Source organism: Pan troglodytes, chromosome 14 (genome assembly GCF_028858775.2).
Source record: "Pan troglodytes isolate AG18354 chromosome 14, NHGRI_mPanTro3-v2.0_pri, whole genome shotgun sequence".
Classification (NCBI taxonomy): domain Eukaryota; kingdom Metazoa; phylum Chordata; class Mammalia; order Primates; family Hominidae; genus Pan; species Pan troglodytes.
The window spans coordinates 55,256,151-55,281,751 of record NC_072412.2 but is presented as its reverse complement, the minus strand read 5'-3'; the positions used below and the strand labels follow the sequence as shown (position 1 = coordinate 55,281,751).

General features: G+C 45.3%; 1 protein-coding gene across 1 annotated transcript in view; it reads left to right on the top strand.

Moving 5' to 3' along the window:
* The window catches only part of EBPL (EBP like), a 30,799-nt gene that overhangs the window by 3,926 nt on the left and 1,272 nt on the right, over nt 1-25,601 (top strand). The window contains exons 2-3 of the mRNA XM_529592.8: nt 17,844-17,913; nt 24,322-24,460. Coding sequence (XP_529592.2) covers nt 17,844-17,913; nt 24,322-24,460 — 209 coding nt within the window. The remainder of the gene's footprint in view (nt 1-17,843; nt 17,914-24,321; nt 24,461-25,601) is intronic.

The window sequence follows — 25,601 nt, the reverse complement described above, 5'->3', positions numbered from 1 at the left end:
CCATACTTCTCTCTGGAGAGACCTTATCTTAGGAAGGTAAACCTCTGAGGAGGAGAAGGTGAGGTCTTGATCTTTACCACCCTAGAACCTCTCTGGAGGGAGCTGTCTCCCAGGTTTACTACTCTGGAAAGGCTCATTATAGAAACATTCTTAAAATTGATATAAATGTCTTTGCTCAGAGACCCAGACAGTGCAGGATGTGAGATATTCATGGAGAATTGTCTCTCAACATGGTGCAGGTTGGATTGGAAAGGATGGAGTTGAGGGGCAAGAAGAGCAACAAAAAGCAACTGCTGTAGTGTGGGGAGTCATTTAAAAAAAAGAGAGAGGCAAGCCGAGGTGGTGTTGGAACTTAAAATGGGAAGGAAAGCTAACTGTAAGAGACTTTCCAGGGGAGAATGTGGTAAGTCAAAGTGGCCACTTGTAGATTGGGGGTGGACATGATCTTGGGGCTTAGGGCTTGAGCAACATGGGTAATGGTGATCATGTTAACTAAGACAGCAAAATCTGGCTTTAGAACTATGAGTCAGGGGTCCTAGTGTGCAGTTAAGAGAGAATAGTGCTGGGCAGTGGCTCACACCTGTAATAAGCACTTTGGGAGGCCGAGGCAGGATTGCTTGAGGCTAGGAGTTGCGAGACCAGCCTTGCAAACATAGTGAGGCCTTGCTAACATAGTGAAGCCTCATCTCTACGAAAAATTAGCTGGGTGTGGTGCTGCATGCCTGTGATCCCAGCTACTCAGAAGGCTGAAGTGGGAGGATCACTTGAACCCAGGAGATTGAGGCTGCAGTGAGATATGATTACGCCACTGCACTCCAGCCTAGGTGACAGAGTGAGACCCCATCTCAAAAAGAAGAGAGAGAGAATGGCCAGAAGGCAATTGAAAAATGTGAATTGAGTTGGAGAGACAGAGTCAGGGCAGAAGAGAGAGTGCTGGGAATTCTTTTCTGAGTTGGGAGAGATAGCACGAAGCCCCAGGTATGACTGCTTTTGCTGAGCTAGAGAGAACAGAAGGGTAAAAGAGCTGAGGAATAAGAGCAGGATCTTTTAAAATATCTATCCTAGGAGAGAGTGGGCAAGACCACGAACCAGGAGAGTGCTGGGGTCCTGGGATCCACAGAATGGAATTTCAAGAACACTGATAAATTGCTGTAGCACCATTAAAAAAAAAAAAAAGAAAATAAAAGGTGAGGCACCTGGCAACCAGGAAGTCAATGGTGAGAGTGGGATTGATGGGAGGGAGGCTCCAGAAGCCAAAGGCTTATAGGCCAGGTAGAGGAGAAGCTGGGCAGTAGATGAAAGCCCTGCAGGAGGTTTGGTGGTGGGAGTAGGAAGAGCAGGAGGGTAGCTCCAGAGGCACCTCGGGGCAGGCTGGGGGCTCTTGGTTCTTTTGAAGATGAAGGTCTGGGCGAGAGGATGGCCGAAGAAGGGTAAAAGTGCAGACGCGGCAGGCAGCTCTCGCTGTCTGATGTGTGCTTGGCCATGGAGGTTGACCTGTTTCCTAATAAACCTCTGCCTGGTTGTTGCTTCCACACTTTTGTCATGGTGTAGTCTGCTTAGCCTTGTCCTGCAGGGTGAAGCACAGCTGTCACAGAAAACCTGGGCCTTGGCTGGCTCTCCATGCATCCCACCTAACACCTGTGAATGGTTTTTCGTTGAGAAATCTTGAGGCCCAGTGGCTGTGCCACGCCCTCTCTGAAGCTGGGCATTACCCTTCTCCAGTTCACATCACCGTGTGTTCCTCACTGCCCACTGCCACAATTCCAGTCTCTAATTCTTGTCCCTTTTTTTTTTCTCTCTCTCTCTCGCCCAGGCTGGAGTGCAGTAGCGTGATCTTGGCTCACTGCAACCTCTGCCTCCCAGATTCAAGCAATTCTTCTGCTTCAGCCTCCCAAGTAGCTGGTACTACAGGCACGTGCCACCATGCCCAGCTAATTTTTGTATTTTTAGTAGAGACATGGTTTCACCATGTTGGTCAGGCTGGTTTCGAACTCCTGACCTCATGATCCGCCTGTCTCAGCCTCCCAAAGTGCTGAGATTACAGGCGTGAGCCACCATGACCAGCTGCCTTCAGTTTTCTTGAAGGAGGACTGCTTTGCTGTTTTGGTGCTAGGCTTTGGGACGAGATTCTGGGGCGTAGATCTTGGGATCCTCCTTCTATAGCCTGTTTTTCAATGGGGATGTTTGTCTTTTCCTTAATGATCTATAAAAGGTGTTCATATATTAGTACAAACAATTTCACCCACACTTTATTACGCTTTTGGGGAGAAAGGGCAAGAAAGTGTTGTCAGCCCCATTTATTGACTAATCCATTCTTTCCCCACTTATTTGAGATGCCAGCTTTATCATATACTAAAGTATTTTATATGTATGGATATGTTTGGGGATTTTTGAATTTAGTTCTGTTTCAGGAATCTTTTGGTTCCAGTTCTAGCCACTGTTTTAATAATTTCAGCACTATAATGTAGTTCAATATCTGATAAAGCAAACTTCTCCCCACTATTCTTTTTCAAACACTTTAAAATTATGATCTATCCTTCCAGATGTACTTTTAAATTCACTTTGCTGACCAGGTGCGTACAAAAATTAGCCAGGCGTGGTAGCATGCACCTGCAGTCCCAGCTATTCAGGAGGCTGAGGCAGGAGAATCGTTTGAGCCCCGGAGGCAGAGTTTGCAGTGAGCTGAGATCACACCACTGCACTCCAGCCTGGGCGACAGAGCAAGATCCTGTCTCAAAAATAAAAAATAATTTCACTTTGCCAAGTTCTAATACTCGGTATTTTGATTGTGGTTTTCTTAACTTTATAGATTAGTTTGAGATTAAATGATATCTTTATGATACAGTCTGCCTTCTAAGAACTGGGTAGGTCTCAATTTGTTTAAATCTTCTGTTATAGTCTCTTAAAGTTTATTTCAAAACATTTTATATTTTCATTGCTACTGTATTTCTCCTTTGTATTTTGTTTAATTTAATTTTATTTTTTGAGACAGTCTCACTCTGTTCGCCCAGGCTGGAGTGCAGTGGCGCGATCTCAGCTCGCCGCAGCCTCTGCCTCCTGGGTTCAAGCAGTTCTCCTGCCTCAGCCTCCCAAATAGCTGGGATGACAGGCACGTGCCACCGTGCTCAGCTATTTTTAGTGTGTGTTTCTAGTAGAGATGGGGTTTTACCATGTTGCCCAGGCTGGTCTCAAACTCCTGGCCTCAAGTGATCCAGCTGCCTCGGCCTCCCGGAGTGCTGGGATTACAGGCATGAGCCACTACGCCTGGCCTCTCTCCTTTGTATTTGGACTGATTATTGTTATTATAGTGAAAGCTGTTGAGATATACCTATATTTGTATGGTTACCAGCCACTTTTCTAAATTCCCCTTTTCCTCTCTCCAGCTTTATTGTTATAATTTATGTATAATAAAACCCATTCTGTGTACAGTTTGGTGAATTTGGGTGATTGTGTAGAGTTGTGTAACCACCCTTGCAATCGTAGTACAGAACGTTTCCATCACGCTTCTAGTAAAAGTTTTCTCATGTCCCTTTGAAGATGATCCCAGTGCCCATCACCAGCCCCAACAAATACCCATCTGCCTTCTGTCTTTAAAGTTTTGCTGTCCTATAATTTCATAAAAATGAAATCATACATACATAGTCTTCATTTAACGTAAATTGCTGAGTAGTATTCCAGTCATGGATGTATTTCAATTCATTTATCCATTTATCAGTTAATGAACAAAAGGTTATTCCTAGTTTTTTACTATTACAAATAATGCTGCTAATAGATATCTGCATCCAAGTCTGTGTGGGCATATTTTTCTTTCTCCTAGGCCAAGGCCTTGGAGTGGGATTCTTTCAGTTTAGTAGAAACTGCCATCCTGCTTTCCACGGTGGCCATACTGTTGTGCATTCCCACTAGCATTGTGTGCGAGTTCCTGTTGCCCCACAGCCTCACCAAAACTTAGCATTTTTGTGTTTTTTACTTTTGTTTTTAGTCATTCTGATAGATGTATATGACTAAAACTTGTCACCCTCATACATGCCACAGGTTGCATTTTCAAATGCAGTACCAGACCGGGTGCAGTGGCTCAGGCTTGTTTTTTGTTTTTGTTTTTGTTTGTTTGTTTGTTTGTTTTTGAGACAGAGTCTCGCTCTCTGGTCCAGGCTGGAGTGCAGTGGCGCGATCGGCTCACTGCAAGCTCCGCCTCCCGGGTTCACACCATTCTCCTGCCTCAGCCTCCCAAGTAGCTGGGACTATACAAGTGCCTGCCACCATGCCCAGCTAATTTTTTTTGTATTTTTAGTAGAGACGAGGTTTCACCGTGTTAGCCAGGGATGGTCTCCATCTCCTGACCTCATGATCTGCCCGCCTCGGCCTCCCAAGGTGCTGGGATTACAAGCGTGAGCTCAGGCTTGTAATCTCAGCACTTTGGGAGGCTGAGGCGGGCGGATCACCTGAGGTTGGGAGTTCGAGACCAGCCTGGCCAACATGATGAAACACCATCTCTACTAAAAATACAAAAAATTAGCCAGGCGTGGCAGTGCACACCTGTAATCCCAGCTACTTGGGAGGCTGAGGTGTGAGAATAGCTTGAACCTGGGAGGTGGAGGTTGCAGTGAGCCAAGATGGCGCCACTGCACTCCAGCCTGGGTGACAGAGGGAGACTCTAGCTCAATAAATTAATGGATGAATGAATGAAAGAATGAATGCAGTACCAGTTCCTAAACACGGTTCTAGGTGGAGTCTGACCATCATTCAAGGAGCCTGGGGCGGTGGGGGAAGGTGGAAAGAGCAAGGGCCTTTGGGATGCAGCAGATGCACCCTTGAATGCCAGCTTTCCCGATGACCAGCTCAGAAACTTGGGCATGCCCCTTTCCCCTGCAAATCCTTTCTGTAATGAGGAGGAAAAGAAGGAAGGAAATTTTCTTAGTTTTCTTACCTGTGAAGTATGGAAATAATGTTTTCTTCAAACGGCTGTGAGAATTAAATAAAGCCTTATAACTTAGCGCAGTGCTTCTCAAGCTTGGCCATGCACACAAATCATCCAGGGATCATCCAAGATTCTGTATTGGTAACCAGCTCCCAAGTGAGTGCCAGGCTGTGGTTCATGAACCGTGTTTGAATGGCAAAGATGTAAGGCACCAGGCAGTTGCCAGAGTTCAGTAAATGTAATTCTCTTCTCCTCTGTCCTCTTAGTGTGAATCCTCCTTGCCATATTCCATACCCGGATTAGCATTTGTCATCCCATCCCTGTATACTAAAGTGACGATGTATATGTCCAATTAAGATGAGCCTTGGAAGGTTTCCTTTCACATCTTTAATCTGAGAAGTAACAACCTTCTGGCAGAGAAGGGTATATTCTTAAAAAGGGAGAAATATGATTCAAGTCCTAAATCAAACAGTATACTGCCATGTTGTAGGAACCATAGAACTCGTGTGACTGTTTGATCCTGGTAGTTCTGAAAGAGACCAGTGTGGTCTCCTGTGAATGTTAGGTGACAACTGACTGCTGGGCAGGTTCAATCAAGTGGAAATCATTGTCTCATTAAGCGGGCAGCAGCTGGGCAGCAGACATTTATGGAGTCATTAAAGCCTTGTCACCAAAGGACAGTAGGAGGCTGCTGCAGCTGATCCCTCCAGAAACAATGATGTATGCTGTTGTCAAGACGTGCAAAAATCCAGTCTGATGAGGCTGAGGTTTTGTGAGTCAGATTTGCAAATGCTAATAAATGTTGACAGGATTTATGTACCGATTCTATTCCTGCTCCACTTCATTCTCCCACTCTTGAAAGTGAATGTTGCCATGTTTTCTCTAGGTCTTCATTCAAACATACAACAAAAAAACAGATACATTCAAATATAAACTCAGCCTCAGTATGTGTTCTTTTTATTTCTGTAAGGACTTTTTCTGCTAAATTTTTCTTTAAGGATTAAAATGAGTAAATTGAGCATGCTCTTTAAATTGGATATTTAATTATCAATGGAAATAGCTGGCATAACTTAATCATTTGTTTGATCTGAGCTTTGACTTATAGCTGTCTTTAAGTCTATAAAATATGTTGTTAAAACCCTTATATGCCTGGGCTGGGTGTGGTGGCTCACGCCTGTAATCCCTGCATTTTGGGAGGCTGAGGTGAGCAGATCACCTGAGGTCAGGAGTTCAAGACCAGCCTGGCCAACATGGTGAAAACCTGTCTCTACTAAAAATACCAAAATTAGCCAGGCGTGGTGGCGTGTGCCTGTAATCTCAGCTACTCGGGAGGCTGAGGCAGAAGAATTGCTTGAACCTGGGAGGCAGAGGTTGTAGTGAGCCGAGATCGCACCACTGCATTCCAGCCTGAGCGACAGAGCGAGACCATCTTAAAAAAAGAAAAAAAATTGCATGCCTGGGACATCTTAAGAGAAAAATGAGACTGGCCTTTCTTTATTTGCTATAATACATTTTAATTTTTAAGCTGATTTTGTTAGCAGCTCAATTAAATATAGTTCAGTTATGTTTTATAACATATGTCCAGTAGGAACTTTACTGTATTTTTTAAACCAAATTTTTTGATATACAGAACTTAAATAAGTATTATGAAATTTTCCTCATCACCCTCTGGGTTAATAATAGAAAAATTCATAGCAGGGAGAAAATATTTTAAATATTTATAACTGCTTATTAATATAAACCTGAAAAATTCTTGAAGGCTACCATGGAACTTAACAGTGGTCATCTCTGGGAAACGTGATTGGGAGTCAGGAGGGAGAGAGGCTTTTATCCTTTGCTTTGTACCTTTTTATAATTTTTTTTTAACTTTAACATGTGTCACATATTTTTTTTGTTTGTTTTGTATTTTGTTTTGTTTTGTTTTGTTTTTTGAGACGGAATCTCGCTCTGTCACCAGGCTGGAGTGCAATGGCACAATCTTGGCACACTGCAACCTCCGCCTCCCTGGTTCAAGCAATTCTCCTGCCTCAGCCTCCTGAGTAGCTGGGACTACAGTCGCGTGCCACCACGCGCAGCTAATTTTTGTATTTTTAGTAGAGTGGGGGTTTCACCATGATGGCCAGGATGGTCTCGATCTCCTGACATTGTGATCTGTCCACCTCGGCCTCCCAAAGTGCTGGGATTACAGGCATAAGCCTATGTATCTTTTTAAAATTAAGTTTTACAGTGAACAATTTCAAACATTCACAAATGTAGAGAGACTAGTACAGTATCAGTGAGCAGATTCAGCATTTTCAAGTTTTGCTGCACTTGCCCATCTGTCACTTTTTCTTCTGTTTTTGTCCTTCTCTCCCTCCCTTTTTCATTGTTACTGCTGAAGTACTGGAAAGTGATCTGGACCTCATGTCACTTTACGTTTATGTACTGAGTAAGTCTGTCTCTAAAAAGTCAGGTCTTCTTCAGGGACAGGTGCCTGCCTTTCCTGTTATCATAGAAATGACAGTACAGGAGTCCTCGAAGACCTCATCATGTCCAGTCAGGGATCTACCCTGGTGGTCGCTGTGAGCTTGACTTCCCTGTGGCTCATGGGTCTTGGCAGGTGTAGAACTCATGGCCCATGCCCACTGGAAGTGCTGGCGCTGAAGCAGGCCCCTCCCACCAACCTGGCCCTCTGCTGACAGACACTACCTGGGCCTCCGCTTAGGGTCCTCACCATCCTCTCAGTAAGCAACATGCATCTTCCAAGTGCTGTGCTCAAGGCTGGAAATTGGTGAGCGACTCTGTCAAAAGGTGGAGATGCAGATCCAGCCTGCCTCTCCTTATTACTTATTCATTCACTAGACATATATTGACTAATATATATATAGCTTGACTCTATTTTTTTCTTGGTTAGGAAATTTAAGCCCGGAGAGGTGAAAGTAGCCATGAATGTCAGAAATATGATCTCGGCCAGGCATGGTGGCTCACACCTGTAATCCTAGCACTTTGGGAAGCTGAGGGAGGAGGCGCTTGAGCCGAGGAGTTCTAGACCAACCTCAACCACATAACGAGACCCCGTCTCTACAATTAAAAAAAGAAAAATCAGCCTGGCATGATGGTGCACACCTATGGTCCCAGCTACTTTGGAGGCTGAGACAGGAGGATTGCTTGAACCCAGGAGTCTGAGAGGCTGCAGTGAGCCGTGATAACACCACTGGATTCCAGCCTGGGTGACAGAACAAGAAAAAAAGAAAGAAATATAATCTGTTGTACTTGCTTTTGCTCAAGCTTAACCATATCACGCCTGACACCTAGTGGAGCCCTGCCTTCCCAATTACAGCAACATCCTGCATGTGGCCCTTTGCTGTTGACCAGGCACCTTTCATCTGATCCTTAGATCCTCAGTGCTTGTTGAGCTCAAACATGAATCTTAGTTCCAGATGGCTGGATCTCTATCATACGTTGTGGTTAAAGACTTTGGAGCTGATAACCTTCCATGTTTATTTGGTTATTTAACATAAACTTCATGCCCCAGAGTCTAAAAACAATTTTAAGGGAGAAGAAAGAAAGCACTGTACAGTTCATTTAATATAAAGCATGAATTCACAGGAGGAACTATAACTGTCTCCATTCTCTACAATTCCACAGATAATTTTGGTGCCTGGCAAATAGTAAGTAGTGTTTTCAGTGGCTTTGATCTTCGGTCTTTGTGTGGTTAGAGCAGATTTTATTCAAAAGCCCCTGAATAGTCTTTTTTTTTTTTTTTTTTTTTTTTTTTTTTTCAGACGGAGTCTCACTCTGTCACCCAGGCACAGACACACACGATCTTGACTCACTGCAACCTCTGCCTGCCAGGTTCAGGCGATTCTTGTGCCTCAGCCTCCTGAGTAGCTGGGAATACAGGCGCGTGCCACCCATGCCTGACTAATTTTTATTTTTTTGTATTTTTTAATATTAAGAGGTGACAACGTGCTAACAGGCCTCGCTCGCTCTCGGTGCCTCCTCAGCCTCGGCATCCACTCTGGCCATGCTTGAGGAGCCCTTCAGCCCGCGGCTGCACTGTGGGAGCCCCTCTCTGGGCTGGCCGCGGCCAGAGCAGCTCCCTTTGCTTGTGGAGAGGTGTGTAGGGAGAGGCGCCCGCGAGAACCTGGGCTGCGCACGGCGCTCCCGGGCAGAGTTCCGGGTAGGCGCGGGCTTGGTGGGTGCTGCCGGCCCCAGTTAAGGCGGGGCTTAGCACCTGGGCCAGCAGCTGTGGAGGGTGAGCTGGGTTCCCTATCACTGCTGGCCCGTCTGCGCTGCGCTCGAATTCTCGCCGGGCCTGAGCCGCTTCCCCACGGGGCAGGGCTCGGAACTTGCAGCCCGCCATGCCCGAGCTGGCACCACCCCCGCTCCTGAAGGGCGCTGCCCCCTGCTCCGCAGCGACCTGTCCGATTGACCGCCCAAGGGCTGAGGAGTGCCGGCGTGCGGCGCAGGACTGGCGGGTAGCTCTGCCCGCGGCCCTGGTGCGGGATCCACTAGGGGACGCCAGCTGGGCTTCTGAGTCCAGTGGGGACTTGGAGAACTGTTGTGTCTAGCTAAAGGATTGTAAATGTACTAATCAGCATTCTGTGTCTAGCTCAAGGTTCGTAAACGCACCAAACAGCACCCTGTCAAAACGGACCAATCAGCTCTCTGTAAAATGGACCAATCAGCAGGATGTGGGTGGGGTCAGATAAGGGAATAAAAGCAGGCTGCCCGAGCCAGCCCCGGCAACCGGCTCGGGTCCCCTTCCACGCTGTGGAGTCTTTGTTCTTTAGCTCTTTGCAATAAATTTTGCTGCTGCGCAGTCTTTGGGTCCGCATTGCCTTTGTGAGCTGTAACACTGCGAAGGTCTGCAGCTTCACTCCTGAGGCCAGTGAGACCACGAACCCACCAGAAGGAACAAACTTCTGACACACCATCTTTAAGAACTGACACTCACCGCGAGAGTCCACGGCTTCATTCTTGAAGTCGTTGAGACCAAGAACCCACCAATTCCAGACACAATATTTGTATTTTGTGTTTTTAGTAGAGAAGGAGTTTCACTGTTGGCCAGGCTGATCTTGAACTCCTGACCTCAGGTGATCTGCTTGCCTCAGCCTCCCAAAGTGCTGGGATTACAGGCGTGAGCCATCACGTCCAGCCCTTACAATCTTTAAAACCATAATAGCAGGTCTCATTCTGAAGCTGGGGCCTCTGCCTCCCACACCTAGTTTGTTTGTTTTTGCATGGCGTCTTTATTGATGAGAATCAGCTGTGGATGGTGCAGCCTAAAGTGGTGGGCCTGTGTTTGCTGATTTATATTTGTGAGTTCTTTAGGGTAAGAGCCAGCCAGTCTCAGAATCACAGAATGTTCAGAGATGTCACCTGGAACTCTTGATATTGGCAGGCTCACCTCCTTTTCACCATGTGCTTTTTCTGACTTTCATCTGAATGACCTTCCTGGGGTGGGATGCAGCAGGATTGACGTGGGCTGCAGTGGGAGTGGACAAGTGTGATGATACAGGGAAGGGATACCAGCTCTTAGCATTGTTTCAGGGAAGAATCAGGGAGTTGCTACTGGTGTATTACCTACTTCATGAAGAAAAGACAAGTGTTTGTTGGTCTATTTGGCTTCCTTTTTACATAAAACACAAGGGCAGTGTCCTCATGTAGAACCACTGCCCCTTCCCAGAAAAGGATCACCTGCTATTTAGACAGTGCCAGTGCACACTGACCCACCAGACCTGCCCATGTCTGCAGTGGTCCTATTTTTTAAATCACACGAGAGCATTTTTTTAATATACTGAATGTTTCAACAAAGGACTTTTGCAAGTCACACCTCTGGACCCATGTCATCTCTGCTATCACTAAAAAAAAATTAGGAAGGACTAAGGAATTAGGTGGCCCGGCTAATACCACATGATTCAGGGATAGCTGTGGAAAGTCTGGAGAATCAGCCTGGGATTATCTATAAAATCTCACTGTATGTGTATTTGGTGTTTATTGCATGTAATCAACCTTGCCCCGCCCTTAAGGAGCTTTAATAGTAGGGAAAGCAGAGAGGGAAACAAATCATTGTCATGCAGTCTGGTGAGTGATAAGACTCTGTCCAGGCCTAGAGGTGGCACCGAGGAAGGAAGGATTCACCGGGGTTTCTTTCTTATTTATTTATTTATTTATTTAATTTTTTTTGAGACATAGTCTTGCTCTGTCGCCCAGGCTGGAGTGCAGTGGTATGATCTGGGCTCACTGGAAGCTCCGCCTCCCGGGTTCACACCATTCTCCGGCCTCAGCCTCCCCAGCAGCTGGGACTACAGGTGCCCGCCACCACGCCCGGCTAATTTTTTTGTATTTTTAGTAGAGACGGGGTTTCGCCATGTTAACCAGAATGGTCTCAATCTCCTGACCTTGTGGTCCGTCCGCCTCAGCCTCCCAAAGTGCTGGGATTACAGGCATGAGCCACCGCACCCAGCCTCACTAGGGTTTTAAAGACCGAAGAGGAGGTTACCAGGCAGCAGGGGAGGGGGGACTCAAGATTCACTGCAGACCCCTTGCCCTCATGATGAGTGGGCAGATCTTGTTCTCAGATTCTTATGAAAATGGCCCCTGCTCTGCTTTACCAAATGCTTTGAGAATTATTGGTTCATCTTGCCCATGGGGCAGTCTAGCCCAGTGGTTTCAAATTCCAAGTGATGATATCTCCATTTTAAAACTTGCATTCTTAACAATTAAAAAAAACCTCAAAGGTAGGCGAAGGATTTGAATAGAAATTCCTCCAAAGAGCTCAATATGTACATGAAAATATGTTCAGCATCACTAGTCAGTCATTAGGGGAAATGCAAATCAAAACCACAGTTAGATACTCCTTCACACCCGTTAGGATGAGTACTATTAAAAAAAAAAAAAACAATAACAACAAAGGAAAATAACAAGTGTTGGCCAAGAATGTGGAGAAGTTTGAACTGTGGTGCACTGTTGGTGGGAATGCAAAATGGTGCCAGCGCTGCAGAAAGCAGTGTGGGAACTCCTCAGAAAGCTAAACAATTTACCTTAAGATCCAGCAATTCCACTTCTACATATACACCCAAAGGAATTGAAACCAGGCACTCCAACAGATCCTTGCAAACCAGTGTTCATAGCAGCAGACTTATGAGCCACAATAACCCCAAAATGGAAACAACATAAATGTCCATCAGCAAATGAATAAACAAAATGCAGTGCCTGCATACAGTGGAATATTATTCAGCCTTAAAAAGAAACGAAATTCTGACACATGCTACAACATGGATGAACCTAGAAGACACTATGCTAAGTGAAATAACCCAGACATGAAAGGACAAATACAGTCATCACTGCATAAGGACATTTCAGTCAATAAGGGACTGAATATACCATGGTTGTCCCATAAGATTATGATGGAGCTGAAAAATTCCTATTGTCTAGAGACATCATAGCTGTCATAATGTTGTAGTGCAGTGCATTACCTTTTCTGTGTTTAGATGCACAAATACCATTGTGTTATAATTTCCTACAGTATTCAGTACAGTAATGCCATACAGGTTTGTAACGCAGGAGCAAAAGGCTATCCATATAGCCTACGTGTGAGGTAAGTGTTACACAACCTAGGTTTGTGTGAATACACTCTATGATGTCCACACAATGACAAAACTGTCTAATGATGCATTTCTCAGAGCATATCACCGTTGTGAGGCTTAGCATGACTGGTCTCATGTCACTTACACGAGGTACCTAAAATAGATTCATAGATGCACAAAATAGAGTGCTGGGTGTTGGGCTGAGAGAGGGAAGAAATGGAGAATTAGTGTTTAGTGGGCACATTGTTTTAGTTTTAGAAGATGAAGAGTTCTGGAAATGGATGGTGGTGATGGTTGCACACATTGTTAATGTACCCAGTACCCCTGAGCACTACTGTTTGTGCCACAGGGCTGAGCAGGGCAAAAGCTGGACCCACGGGCCTCACACCATCCTCTGGGCTCCATCCCTGTCCTCCTACCTCTCAGCCTGCCTCCCTCTGAAATTTTTCCTCACTGTCTCAGCTACAGCTCCCTCATCTTCCTCCATCCTTTATTGAATTGGAAGTCATTGTTATCCAACTAGACAATAAGCTCTCTGAGGCCAGAGCCTGGCCTATTCTAAATTTTTTTTTTTTAAGTCCCGACAGTTGCCAAAAAAAAAAAAAGCCCATTCACTTAGTCATGGTACTCTTTCTCCCATGTCTTTCTCTGTTTCTTTAATTAACTTTTTATTTTGAGGTAATTGTAGATTCACATACAGTTGTAAGAAATAATACAGAGGTCCCTTGTTTACTTCTCCCAGGTTTCCACGATGCTAACATTTTGGTGGGTTTTTAAAAAATTATTTTCAGCCGGGTGCAGTGGCTCACACTTGTAATCCCAGCACTTTGGGAGGCCAAGGCAGGTGGATCACCTGAGGTCAGGAGTTCAAGACCAGCCTGGCCAACATGGCGAAACCCCATCTCTACTAAAAATACAAAAAATTAGCCAGGCATGGTGGCGGGCACCTGTAACCCCCAGCTACTTGGGAGGCTGAGGCAGGAGAATTGCTTGAACCCAGGAGGCGGAGGTTGAATGAGCCAAGGTCGCACCACTGCACTCCTGCCTGGGGAGCAAGACTCTGTCTAAAAAAAGAAAAAGTTATTTTCTATTTTGATAATTTTGGTACCAAAAATTTTGTAAAACTATAGTATAATATAACCATCATATGGACATTGATACAGTCCACTGATCTTTTTCAGACTGTCAGTTTCTTTGTGTGGTGTGTGTGTGTGTGTGTGTGTGTGTGTGTGTGTGTGTGTGTATTAAGTTCCATATAATTGTATCAACTGGGTAGATTCACATATCGACCACAACAGTCCAGGTATTGAATAGTTCCAGCACTAACAAGGATCCCTAGTGTTTTCCTTTTATAACTACACATGCCCCCACCCCACACCTCCATCCCTTAACCCCTGGCAACCACTAACAATGTCCTCCATTTCTAAAATCTATCATTTCAGAAAAATGTTATATAAATGTAACCACAGGGTCAGCCACGGTGGCTCAAGCCTGTAATCCCAGCACTTGGGGAGGCTGAGGCGGGTGGATCGCTTGAGGTCAGGAGTTCAAGACCAGCCTGGCCAACATGGTGAAACCCCATCTCTACTAAAAATACAAAAATTAGGTGGACGTGGTGGTGCATTCCTGTAATCCCAGCTACTTGGGAGGCTAAGGCAAGAGAATCCCTTAACATGGGAGGTGGAGGTTGCAGTGAGCCAAGATCGAGCCACTGCACTCCTGCCTGGGCAACAGAGCGAAACTGTGTCTCAAAAAATAAATACAGAAATAAAAATAAATGTAACCATTATGTAATCTTTTGGGATTGGCTTTTTGAAGGACATCAGTTTTTAGTTACCACAAATAAAACTGCTATGAACATTCGTGTAGTTGTTTTTGTATAAACATAAGTTTTTATTTTTCTGGGAGAAATACTCAACTGTGGAATTGCTGGGTCGTATGGTCATCGCATATTTAGTTTTAGAAGAAACTGCCAAACTCTGGTTTTTTTTAGTGGCTGTATCGCTTCTATCCCTTCAGAAATCTGTGTTTGTTTCAGTTTTTCCACATCCTCACCAGTATTCGATGTTGCCACTATTTTTTTTATGTTGCCACTATTTTTTATTTTAGCCTTTCTTTTCCTTTCCTTTCCTTTTCTTTCTTTTTGAGACACAGTTTCACTCTGTCGCCAAGGTTGGAGTGCAGTGGCACAATCACGGCTCACTGCAACCTCTGCCTCCCGGTTCAAGCGATTCTCCTGCCTCAGCCTCCTAAGTAGCTGGGGCTACAGGCACACACCACCACACCCAGCTAATTGTTTTGTATTATTAGTAGAGGTGGGGTTTCACCATGTTGGCCAGGCTGGTCTCAAACTCCTGACCTCGTGATTCGCCCGCCCAGGCCTCCCAAAGTGCTGGGATTACAGGCGTGAACCACCACACCCAACCTTATTTTAGCCATTCTGATAGTTTATACAGTCATACCTCACTGTGGCTTGAAGATGTGTTTCCTTGGTGGCTAATGAGGTTGAACATCTTTCCATGTGCTTATTTGCCATCTTTATGTACTTTCCGGTGAGATGTCTATTCATTTCTTTTGCCCATTTTCTAACCAGATTATTATTATTATTGTTATTATTATTTTTAACTGTCTTGTTTTCTATTATCCCTTTTATTTCTTACTCTTTTAGGAAACGCTTATTAGCATGTACTATGTGTTAGCCATTTGCAATACAGAGATAAAAGACAAAGAATTGGCCCTCAGAGAACTGGCAGTTTTGGGAAGAGACAAGTGAGCAAGTTTCTGTGTAGGAGGGCACTGACCTCCCAGCAGGAGAATAGTAAAATCTTGCTTCCTGGAGGAGGTGACACCTGATCAGCGTTTGAAGGCATGAATATTCGTTACACTTGATATGTATTATACTATCTTTACATTTAGGACATTAATACAGTAAGAGATAGGGCAGTCTAAAAGCCTCTTCAGGGCATCCTTCTTTATAAGTAATTTGTTGTATGAACTTAATTCAAGGTTAGCAAACACGGAACACAAATGTCATGTTTCTTGGGGATTCTAAGGTAGAGATGACAGTATTCCAGATCCCAATGATGTGTGATCCAATGGGAGCTGGGGGTCCATAGCGAGCAGATAGCTGCTGGTTACAGAAACAAACTTAGTCACATGGGATATTTAGGAGAGTGAGATATTAATTCTCACTAGGAGGTCAAAGAAGGTTTCTTGAAGAAGGGGATTAGGGCTGGGATTTGAAAAATGAGTAGAGCTTCAACAAGTAGATGTAAAAGGAAACGGATTTGTTATAGACTCATAGGTTCCTGCATGTTACTGATTTCCAGTTCCCCATCTTGCTCTTACCCAGAGTTGCTTCTGTGGAAAGGTCTGCAACCTGGTGTCAGACTCCACATCTTACTAATGGGTCCAGTGAAAGAGGTCGCCAGTGGAGGTTGCATTTCGTTTTAGGATGAGATTTACAATCTATAGGAAGGAAGTCCTTCATCTTACAGATAGATGGCCTGAGGCCTAGAGAGGGTCAAATCCAGTCCAGCCCCATTGCCCCACTGGCCAGCCCAGTGGATGTGCTTTGTGTAGAAAGTTCTCAGGCCAGAGCAAGGAAGTGGTATGGATTTCACCCTATGGCTCTGCTAAAAATAAAAAATTGGCTGGTAAAAATAAAGTGTTGCAAAGTAAGTGGACTGGGGAGTACTTATTTGTTAAAAACACAGCTATTTGTCTCATATGATTTTTTTAATGTCCTTTAAGGGATATGATTTTTGGAGCCTGGCATGGTGACTCACACCTGTAATCCCAGCACTTTGGGAGGCCGAGGTGGGGAAATCACTTGAGGCCAGGAGTTTGAGACCAGGCTGGCCCACATGGTGAAATCCTGTCTCTACTAAAAATAACAAAAATTAGCTGAGTGTGGTGTCACACGCCTGTGGTCCCAGCTACTTGAGAGGCTGAGGCACTGGAATTGCTTGAACCCGGGAGGCGTAGGTTGCAGTGAGCTGAGGTTGCACCACCACACTCCAGCCTATCTTCAGCTTCAGAGTGAGACTATCTCAGAAAAAGAAAACAAAGGATATTTCATTTGCAGCATTATCCTTAAATGACACAGGAGTCAGGATACGGGATCCCTAAGGAAAGAAATTGTGGCCCATTACAGTGAACGCTGTTTCCATAATCACAACATTGTAAATGCTGTTAATTGGCTTTTCAGCTTTTAGAATCCAGTTACAGGGAAAACAAATATGTTTAGAGAACAAGAAAGGACATGTAATCAGTCTCAACAATGCACAAGCAAACTGGACAGAAATTGAGAGTTGGGAAAAGGGTGCGGGGAGCCTGGTAGAGGCTGTCATACTCTTTCGTGGTTTAGAAGCCCAGAGACTGCACAACATTGATGAGTGAGTGAGCTGAGGTTTTCAGTTTTTTTACTTAAGTTACAAATTTGGGTAAGTAATAGAATAATATATCAGAAACTCGAAGGACTGGAAACGGGAGGGGAAGGAGTATCAATCAAACAATAGCTTTTCCTGCTAGTAGTCAAAGGAAATAGCAGTGTAAGTATATTATGAAATCACCGCGGGAACTGCAAAGAGATGTGATTGAGAGTGGTGACCTCTGGGGTGGCAGGACCCAGTTTTAATGTCATACAAATGATTGTTTGAAAGGAATGAGAAAAAAGTTTTATTGACCAGCAGCAAAATTTGTTCAAAGGACCAACATGACAATTACATATCCCAGTGGCTTCTAGCTGTTTAGTTTTAGAAATCTTAGGCAAAGAAGCACTTCAGTGATGGGAAAATACTAACTGTAATTGCAGATATTTTATTACCTGAATGTTAAATGTAGCCTGTAACTGTTTTAAATCTTCCTAAACTTGCCCTTATATAGGAGAAGGGGGGAGGATTGCTCAATGCTGGTATAAACTTGATTGCCTTTCTCTTTAAGATCTTAAGATTTTTTTGAGTTAAAAAAAAGTGAACTTCTGTGGGGTTCTCCGCAAAGACTTAAGATCCCTGGAATAATCTAGAGCTTACTCTATTTAATACAGTAGTTAAACTCTTATGCAAAAATTTCACTTTTTCCACGTAAGAACACATCTCTGCTTTTACAGTGCCAATCATTGAAAAACAACATTAATTGTACATTAGGGTGAGACATACCCATTTCCAAGGTCCAGGTAACCAGGTCCCAAGATTGTATCCCACAAGGTTGTGTGGATGTTTCCAGGCTGTGGCCAGGATGTGAGCCATGGAGAAGGGTGGGGGATGGAGCCAGGCAATGCCATGTGTCTACGGTGCCATCCTGTGGTTGTGATGCTGTATTAGAGCATGTCTTCATTTTCTCCTCTCTAGGAAGGCCCTTTTGTCTACTTGTCTTTAGTAGGAAACGTTGCAAATTCCGATGGCTTGATTGCTTCTTTATGTAAGTAATTAAAAACGTTTGCGTTTGAAATGTTGGAGGAGGTTTATTGCAAGTGTGACTGTCAAACGCCTCTATTATATACTGTATGATTTCATTTATATGAAATGTCCAGAATAGGTGAGTCTGTAGAGATACTGTAGATTACTGGTTGCCTGGGAATGAGGGTAGGGGTGGGGGTGTTGGGGGGAAATGAGGAGTGACTGCTAATGGGCACGGATTTCTTTTTGGGGTAATGAAATGTTCTAAAATTAGATTGTGGTGATTCAAACCTGTGATTCTACTAAAACCAATTATTTAAATAGGTAGATTGTGTGGCATGTGAATTACATCTTAATAAAGCTATTATGTTAAACAATATTTGAGCCTGGGCAACATAGCAAGACCCTATCTTTAAAAAAAGTTTTTTAAATGAGCCAGGTGTGGTGGTGCACACCTGTAGTCCCAGCTACTCAGGAGGCTGAGGCGGGAGAATCTTTTGAGCCCAGGAGTTCAAGGCTGCATTGAGTCACAGTTGCACCACTGCACTCCAGCCCGGGCGACAGAGCAAGAGTCCATCTCTAAAAAACAATACATAAAATAAAAAATGTTGGTAGTGAGTGGCCGGGCGTGGTGGCTCATGCCTGTAATCCCAGCACTTTGGGAGGCTGAGGCAGGTAGATCACGAGGTCAGGAGATGGAGACTATCCTGGCTAACACGGTGAAACCCTGTCTGTGCTAAAAATATAAAAAATTAGCTGGGCGTGGTGGCGGGCCCCTGTAGTCCCAGGTACTTGGGAGGCTGAGGCAAGAGAATGGCGTGAACCCACGAGGTGGAGCTTGCAGTGAGCCGAGATCACGCCACTGCACTCCAGTCTGGGTGACAGAGCAAGACTCCCTCTCAAAAAAAAAAAAAAAAAATGTTGGTAGTGAGTGCAGATGGAAGAGCTTGTGGGGTTTAAACTGGGTGGTTTTCCCATACTTTTAATATCAACTTTCTTTTTATTGTACATATATATTTGTGGTCTTGTAGATCCTTTCCAAAAGTCTTCATGCTCATTGTCAGTCAATATTCAATTAGTATTGATATTCTACCATGTACTGTGTCAATACCAACAGGTATTTTTTTTTACCACTTTATAAAACTGCCTTTCTCAGGATAACTGCTTTCAGGTTTTGCTTCTGAAACTTTGCATCATTTATCTCATTTCTTTTTTTTCTTTTTTTTTTGAGGCGAGTCTCGCTCTGTCCCCCAGGCTGGAGCACAGTGGCACCATCTCGGCTCACTGCAAGCTCCGCCTCCCAGGTTCACGCCATTCTCCTGCCTCAGCCTCCTGAGTAGCTGGGACTACAGGCGCCCACCACCAGGCCTAGCTAATTTTTTTGTATTTTTAGTAGAAACGGGGTTTCACCATGTTAGCCAGGATGGTCTCGATCTCCTGACCTCGTGATCTGCCCACCTCGGCCTCCCAAAGTGCTGGGGTTATAGGCGTGAGCCACCGCGCCTGGCCCATATATCTCATTTCTTTTGTGACTCTAAAATCATCTCCAGCTAGGATCTGTGTGGGGGACTCCTGTTTACCACTAGTGTTAGGAAACATCTAGAGAATTGAGTAGGCTCATTAGTACTTCCCAAAGGAAAAGGTGTCATCTTTGATGCCTCAAGTCCTAGCCAAGGAGTTTGAGCCCCCTTGACCAGAGTAGAGCCACTTCAGATCCAGGGCTCAGCTGAATGCAGCTATGCACTTTTGATTGGCTGCATTAAACTCTGCCTGGGGATTGCTGGTGAAGCCCAGAGGCTGACGGACCCCAGCCTGAGTCATGGCTCCTCCCTGCTGAGTGTCCTCTTCTCCCCTTTGCCAGATGCCATGCTGACACCTCCTCCCCTGGCTGCCCTGCCTGGCATGAGAGAAAGCAAACAGCCCAGATTTGGCTCAATCCCATGAAATGCAAATGTCTAACACAGGCTTTCTCTATCATCTTCACGTTTATATTATGCACCTTAAAGAAGTGAAAACTAGCTGGGTGCAGTGGCACGAGCCTGGAGCCCCAGCTACTTGGGAGGCTGAGGCAGGAGGATTATTTGAGCCCAGGAGTTTGAATTTAGCCAGGGCAACACAGTAAGACCGTATTTCTAAAAACCAAAACGCAGTAAAAACTCATTTAATGAAGGTGTCCTTTATTTTCATGAAAGTAAAAATCCAGTAGATAATGTAAAGCAAGTAGTACTTCCCAGACTCCAAAGTGCCCCAGATCACCTGGGAATCTTACTCAAATGCAGATTCTGATACCGTGTGTCTAGGGCAGGACCTTCTGATGATGACCTGTGTTCTGACCTTGGCTTCACTGGGATGCAGAGCCAGCCATAAACCTCATGAATACTCAGCGTCTCCTGGTCTCCACTGTCTGGTTGAGGACACAACAATGGCTCTGGTTGAGGAAATCTACCCTGACCCTTAGTTTGCATCTTTTCCTTGTAAACCTCACCTAAGCCCAGTTATCAGTCACAGAATCAATGGAAATGATCACATCGTCAGGCTTTTTAATGCTCCTGTTTGCCTTTTTATTGTTTCAGTGTTTAATAAGCAAAGAGATGGTTAAAGTTTAGCAGTAGAGGAGATGCCAGAGGGACTGCCAGAGGGAGATGCCACAGGGAGATGCGCTGGGACTGGTGGATTCCAGGGCCCCTTATTATCCGTCCCCTACCTTCCTCTCACGCATTAACCTTCCCCCACCATCAGCTCTGCTAAACTGTCTGTAGATTCAGACACGCTACATCTCAGCTCCAGGCCTTTGCACATGCTCCTCCCTGAAACACCCTTATTTTCCACTCAGATTTGGAGTCACCTCTTGTGGTATAAGGCCTGAAATTAGGATTCAGTATTATGTCTGCCTTTTTTTTTTTTTTTTTTTTTTTAACAGAGTCTCGCTCTGTCTCCCAGGCTGGAGTGCAGTGGCGCAATGTTGGTTCACTGCAACCTCTGCCTCCCAGTTCAAGTGATGCTCTTGCCTCAGCCTCCCAAGTAGCTGGAACTACAGGTGTGCACCACCACGCCCGGCTAATTTTTGTATTTTTAATAGAGACAGGGTTTCACCATGTTAGCCAAGCTGGTCTCAAACTCCTGACCTCAACTGATCCACCCGCCTCGGCCTCTCAAAATGCTGGGATTACAGGTGTGAGCCACCCTCCCTGGCCAGGATTCAGTATTATGTCTGCTTTGATACCTGGTAAGATCCAAGGGGGCCTCAGATGGCCAAACTGCAAGTCTCCCCCACTCTGCTTCCACATATAAGGTTCCCTAACCAGATAGCTCTCCCTATCAAGGGGAGCAGGCACAGATTTGGAGGGGACAAATGCTTGTCCCCTCAGTAGCAGGCTTCAGTTCCCACCAGTCTGCCCGTGGAATTATCCAGACAAGCCAATCACATCCTCTGTCGGGAACCAGGGCTCATCCCACCCCCTCCTCTTGTTACTGCAAAGCCTGCCTGCGTGGCCCCTGCCCGAACACTGTTCCCAGGTGCAACCCCTATGTGGCCCTGCATGGCAAGATGTCCTCCTTTCCCGGGCCACAAGTGTATGCAACTAATAAACCTCCTCCATCTCATCTGCCCAGTGTTGGGTCTTGTGTGTTCAGCCATCACCATAGCCCTCAGGCAGAAGTCCATCCCTCACCAACAGGGAAGAGAGGCAGTGATCAAAACACCTCCTCCAGGAAGTCTTCCCTGAAGTTCGTAGTCTGGCTTCAGTGCCACTTCTTCCCTGCCCTCATATTCGCTAACCGCCACTTACTGCCTGGTTTTCAGCCTCACTAGAATGTGGGCCACTAAGGGCCAACATGGTCCTACTTGCAGCTGCATTATCAGGGCCTACCATAACACCTTCCAAATGCTTAAAAAAAAAAAAAAAAAAAAAGACTTGTTGAAGGCTGGACACGGTGGCCCACGCCTGTAATCCCAGCATTTGGGGAAGCCAAAACAGATGGATCACTTGAGGTTAAGTTTGAGACCAGCCTCGCCAACATTGTGAAACCCTGTCTCTACCAAAAATACAAAAATTAGGCCAGGTGCAGTGACTCAGGCCTGTAATCCCAGCACTTTAGGAGGCCAAAGCAGGTGGATCACCTGAGATCAGGAGTTCAAGACCAGCCTGACCAACATGGTGAAACCCCATCTCTATTAAAAATACAAAATTAGCCGGGCATGGTGGTGAGTGCCTATAATCCTAGCTACTTGGGAGGCTGAGGCAGGAGAATTGCTTGAACACGGGAGGCGGAGGTTGCAGTGAGCCAAGATCTGGCCATTGCACTCCAGCCTGGGTGACAAAGTGAGACTCCGTCTCAGTCAATCAGTATTAGCTGGGTGTGGTGGTGGGTGCCTGTAGTCCCAGCTATTTGGGAGGCTGAGGCTGGAGAATCACTTGAACCTGGGAGGCAGAGGTTGCAGTGAGCCGAGATCATGCCATTGCACTCCAGGCTGGGTAACAGTGAGACTCCTTCTCAAAAAAAAAAAAAGACTTGGTCAATATCTCTTTTTGTTCCTAAAGAACTAACATTTTACTTAGGTGATATTTTATTAGATTTTAGGTGCACTAACTGGTACATTTCACCTATTGTATGTATATTTAAATTTAGAGGAGAAACGTTTCAATATGACATTGTTTTCCAGTTAGTTATTAGAGGGCACAGGAGACTGCAGACAGTCAGCTAAGGACAGGCTGATGACTCTCGGTGGCCTCTCACAGAACATTCCCTCAGCATGTGCCTTGTGTGTTATCCCAGTAAATAGCTAATCCTCTTATTGTCCTTTCTCTTAGGACAGCCTTTTGTTAGAAACCTTTGTCCCAGGCCCTGAGGGATCCTTCCTCTGGTCTTTATGAGACAAGAACTGTGTGCTGCTCAGTAGCAGATCACAGGCTCCTCTGTGGACTTCACACCTTTTCTGAATAATGCGAGGCAGTATTAAAGGGGGAGACGAGGTGTGATCACTTCCATTTTTTCACTGTAATCATTTGAGATCTTAGGACCAGCATGTATTACTTTTACAAATTAAGAAAGTAATTAAATAATTTTTAATGGCCTCCATAATACCTGGCCATCATTCCAGCCCTGAAAAGACTTTCTGAGTCATGGTGTTCCCGAGAAGAAACCACTCTGATAATGGGTCTGGATGGAACTCTGAGAGCACACTGGCTCCCCAAGCAGCACAGCTGAGACTGTGTGAGAGCCATTGTGAGTTCCCTGTCCCTGTGGGCGGAGATGCCCCTCTGCCCACTCCGATTCATTCTGCAGTCTGGGCTCTCTCCTCCCCTCCCTGCCCACTGTCCCTTCAGCACCTAGTTTCTCTTCTGTTATTAATAAACGTGTTGTTGTATCGAGATAGAGTCTAGCTCTTGTTGCCCAGGCTGGAGTGCAGTGGTGCAATCTCGGTTCACTGCAACCTCCGCCTCCTGGGTTCAAGCGATTCTCTTGCCTCAGCCTCCCAAGTAGCTGAGATTACAGGCATGCGCCACCACGCCCAGCTATTTTTTGTATTTTCAGTAGAGACACGGTTTCGCCATGTTGGCTGAGCTGGTCCCAAACTCCTGACTTCAAGTGATCCGCCCACCTTGGCCTCCCAAAGTGCTGGGATTACAGGCGTGAGCCACCGTGCCTGGCCAAGAAACAAGTTTTTGGTTGTTCGTTTTTTTTTGTTTTTTTTTTTTTTGAGACGGAGTCTCGCTCTGTCGCCCAGGCTGGAGTGCAGTGGCGCAATCTCGGCTCACTGCAAGCTCTGCCTCCTGGGTTCATGCCATTCTCCTGCCTCAGCTGGGACTGCAGGTGCCCGCCACCATGCCTGGCTAATTTTTTGTATTTTTAGTAGAGACAGGGTTTCACCATGTTGGCCAGGATGGTCTCGATCTCCTGACCTCGTGATCTGCCTGCCTTGGCCTCCCAAAGTGTTGGGATTACAGGCAAGAGCCACCGTGCCTGGCCATAAACGTGTTTTTTATAAACATGTCCTTCATAACAAATTTCCCACATCTCCATTATACTTACAGAATTTATATGGAAATTTTGAAGTAAGGAATTACAATGTATTTACCAAGATCATGACTGGAGATTGTCTTTGCAAAATCTGACCATGTTGAATTCTTTTAAAATTCTGCTACTTATGTTGAAGAGGGTGGGGCTGAGGAGGGCGTGTATGTGAAAGCATGCTGGAAACTGAATGATTGAACACCTGTAAACCTGCTGCTGTTCTCAGTGCTTGTGTCAGGTGGTAAACGCATTTTGGTCCCAGGGCTTCTCCTGCCTTCCACTAAGGCATCGTGAAGAATGCAGAGAGAGTGGCGATTACTTATTTTATCTCCACCTTAAAGGAAAGAAAGGTCATTTCCATGAACTGTCATAAAAATTGTTGCCATTTGAGTAACAACATGGATTTTGTCTTTAGGGAAAGAATATGGCAAAGCTGATGCAAGATGGGTTTATTTTGATCCAACCATTGTGTCTGTGGAAATTCTGACCGTCGCCCTGGATGGGTCTCTGGCATTGTTCCTCATTTATGCCATAGTCAAAGAAAAATATTACCGGTAGGTGCCCTTCTTCTGTCCTGCTGGAAGGAGGGGAGACATTACATGTCCCAACACTTAGGTGACCTTTGGAGTAGGTTGTGACCACATATATTTGTTAGATAAAAGGTGGAAGAATAGAGGCTGGGTGCAGTGGCTCCCACCTGTAATCCCAGCACTTTGGGAGGCTGAGGCGGGAGGATCACCTGATCCCAGGAGTTTGAGACCAGCCTAGGCAATACAATGAGACCCTGTCTCTACAAGGAATAAAAAAATTTAAAAATTAGGCGTAGTGGCACACGCCTGTAGTCCCAGATACTTAAGAGGCAGAGGTGGGAGGATCACTTGGGCTTAGGAGGTCAAGGCTGCAGTAAGCCATGATCACGCCACTGCACTCCAACCTGGGTGACATAGACCCTGTCTCCAAAAAAAAAAGCAGAAGAGAAATGAAAATTATTTTATGTGAGATAAGGGTGATGGTGCTACTAGGATCATTTCAGACTTTTCAGAATCAAAAATATGAGAAATATTATTTTAATAACAACCTAGACTCTGTAGAGGCAAGAATGGTGCTAACGCTCTTGGATGATTTGCCACCAATACTTTGGAGAATAAAACCATAATACATCCATCCTTTTCCCCCCAAATCATTCAAGAAAACTCCTGTCCCACTTGACAAAAAGTAAATTATCTTATATAATTTGGAGTCAGACTTGCAAGATAAATAGGAAATCTTCTCAGAAGCAGATTGTGAAGGATATGGGGCAGGTGGAGTGCAGAGAGACCAGGTGCGGTGGCTCATGCCTATAATCCCAGCACTTTGGGAGGCCGAGGCAGGTGGATCACGAGATCAGAAGTTCAGGACCAGCTGGGCCAACATGGTGAAACCCCGTCTCTACTCAAAATACAAAAATTAGCTAGCCAGGCATGGTGGCGGGTGCCTGTAAGTCCCAGCTATCGGGAGGCTGAGGCAGGAGAATTGCTTGAACCTGGGAGGTGGAGGTTGCAGTGAGCCACGTTCGTGCCACCGCACTCCAGCCTGGGTGACAGAGCGAGACTCTGTCTCAAAAAAAAAAAAAAAAAATGAAAAAATTATCCATCCTATCAGACTCTGAGAGACTATAAACTCTCCTCCCTTCCTTCCTTTTCTTTCCTTAGGGAC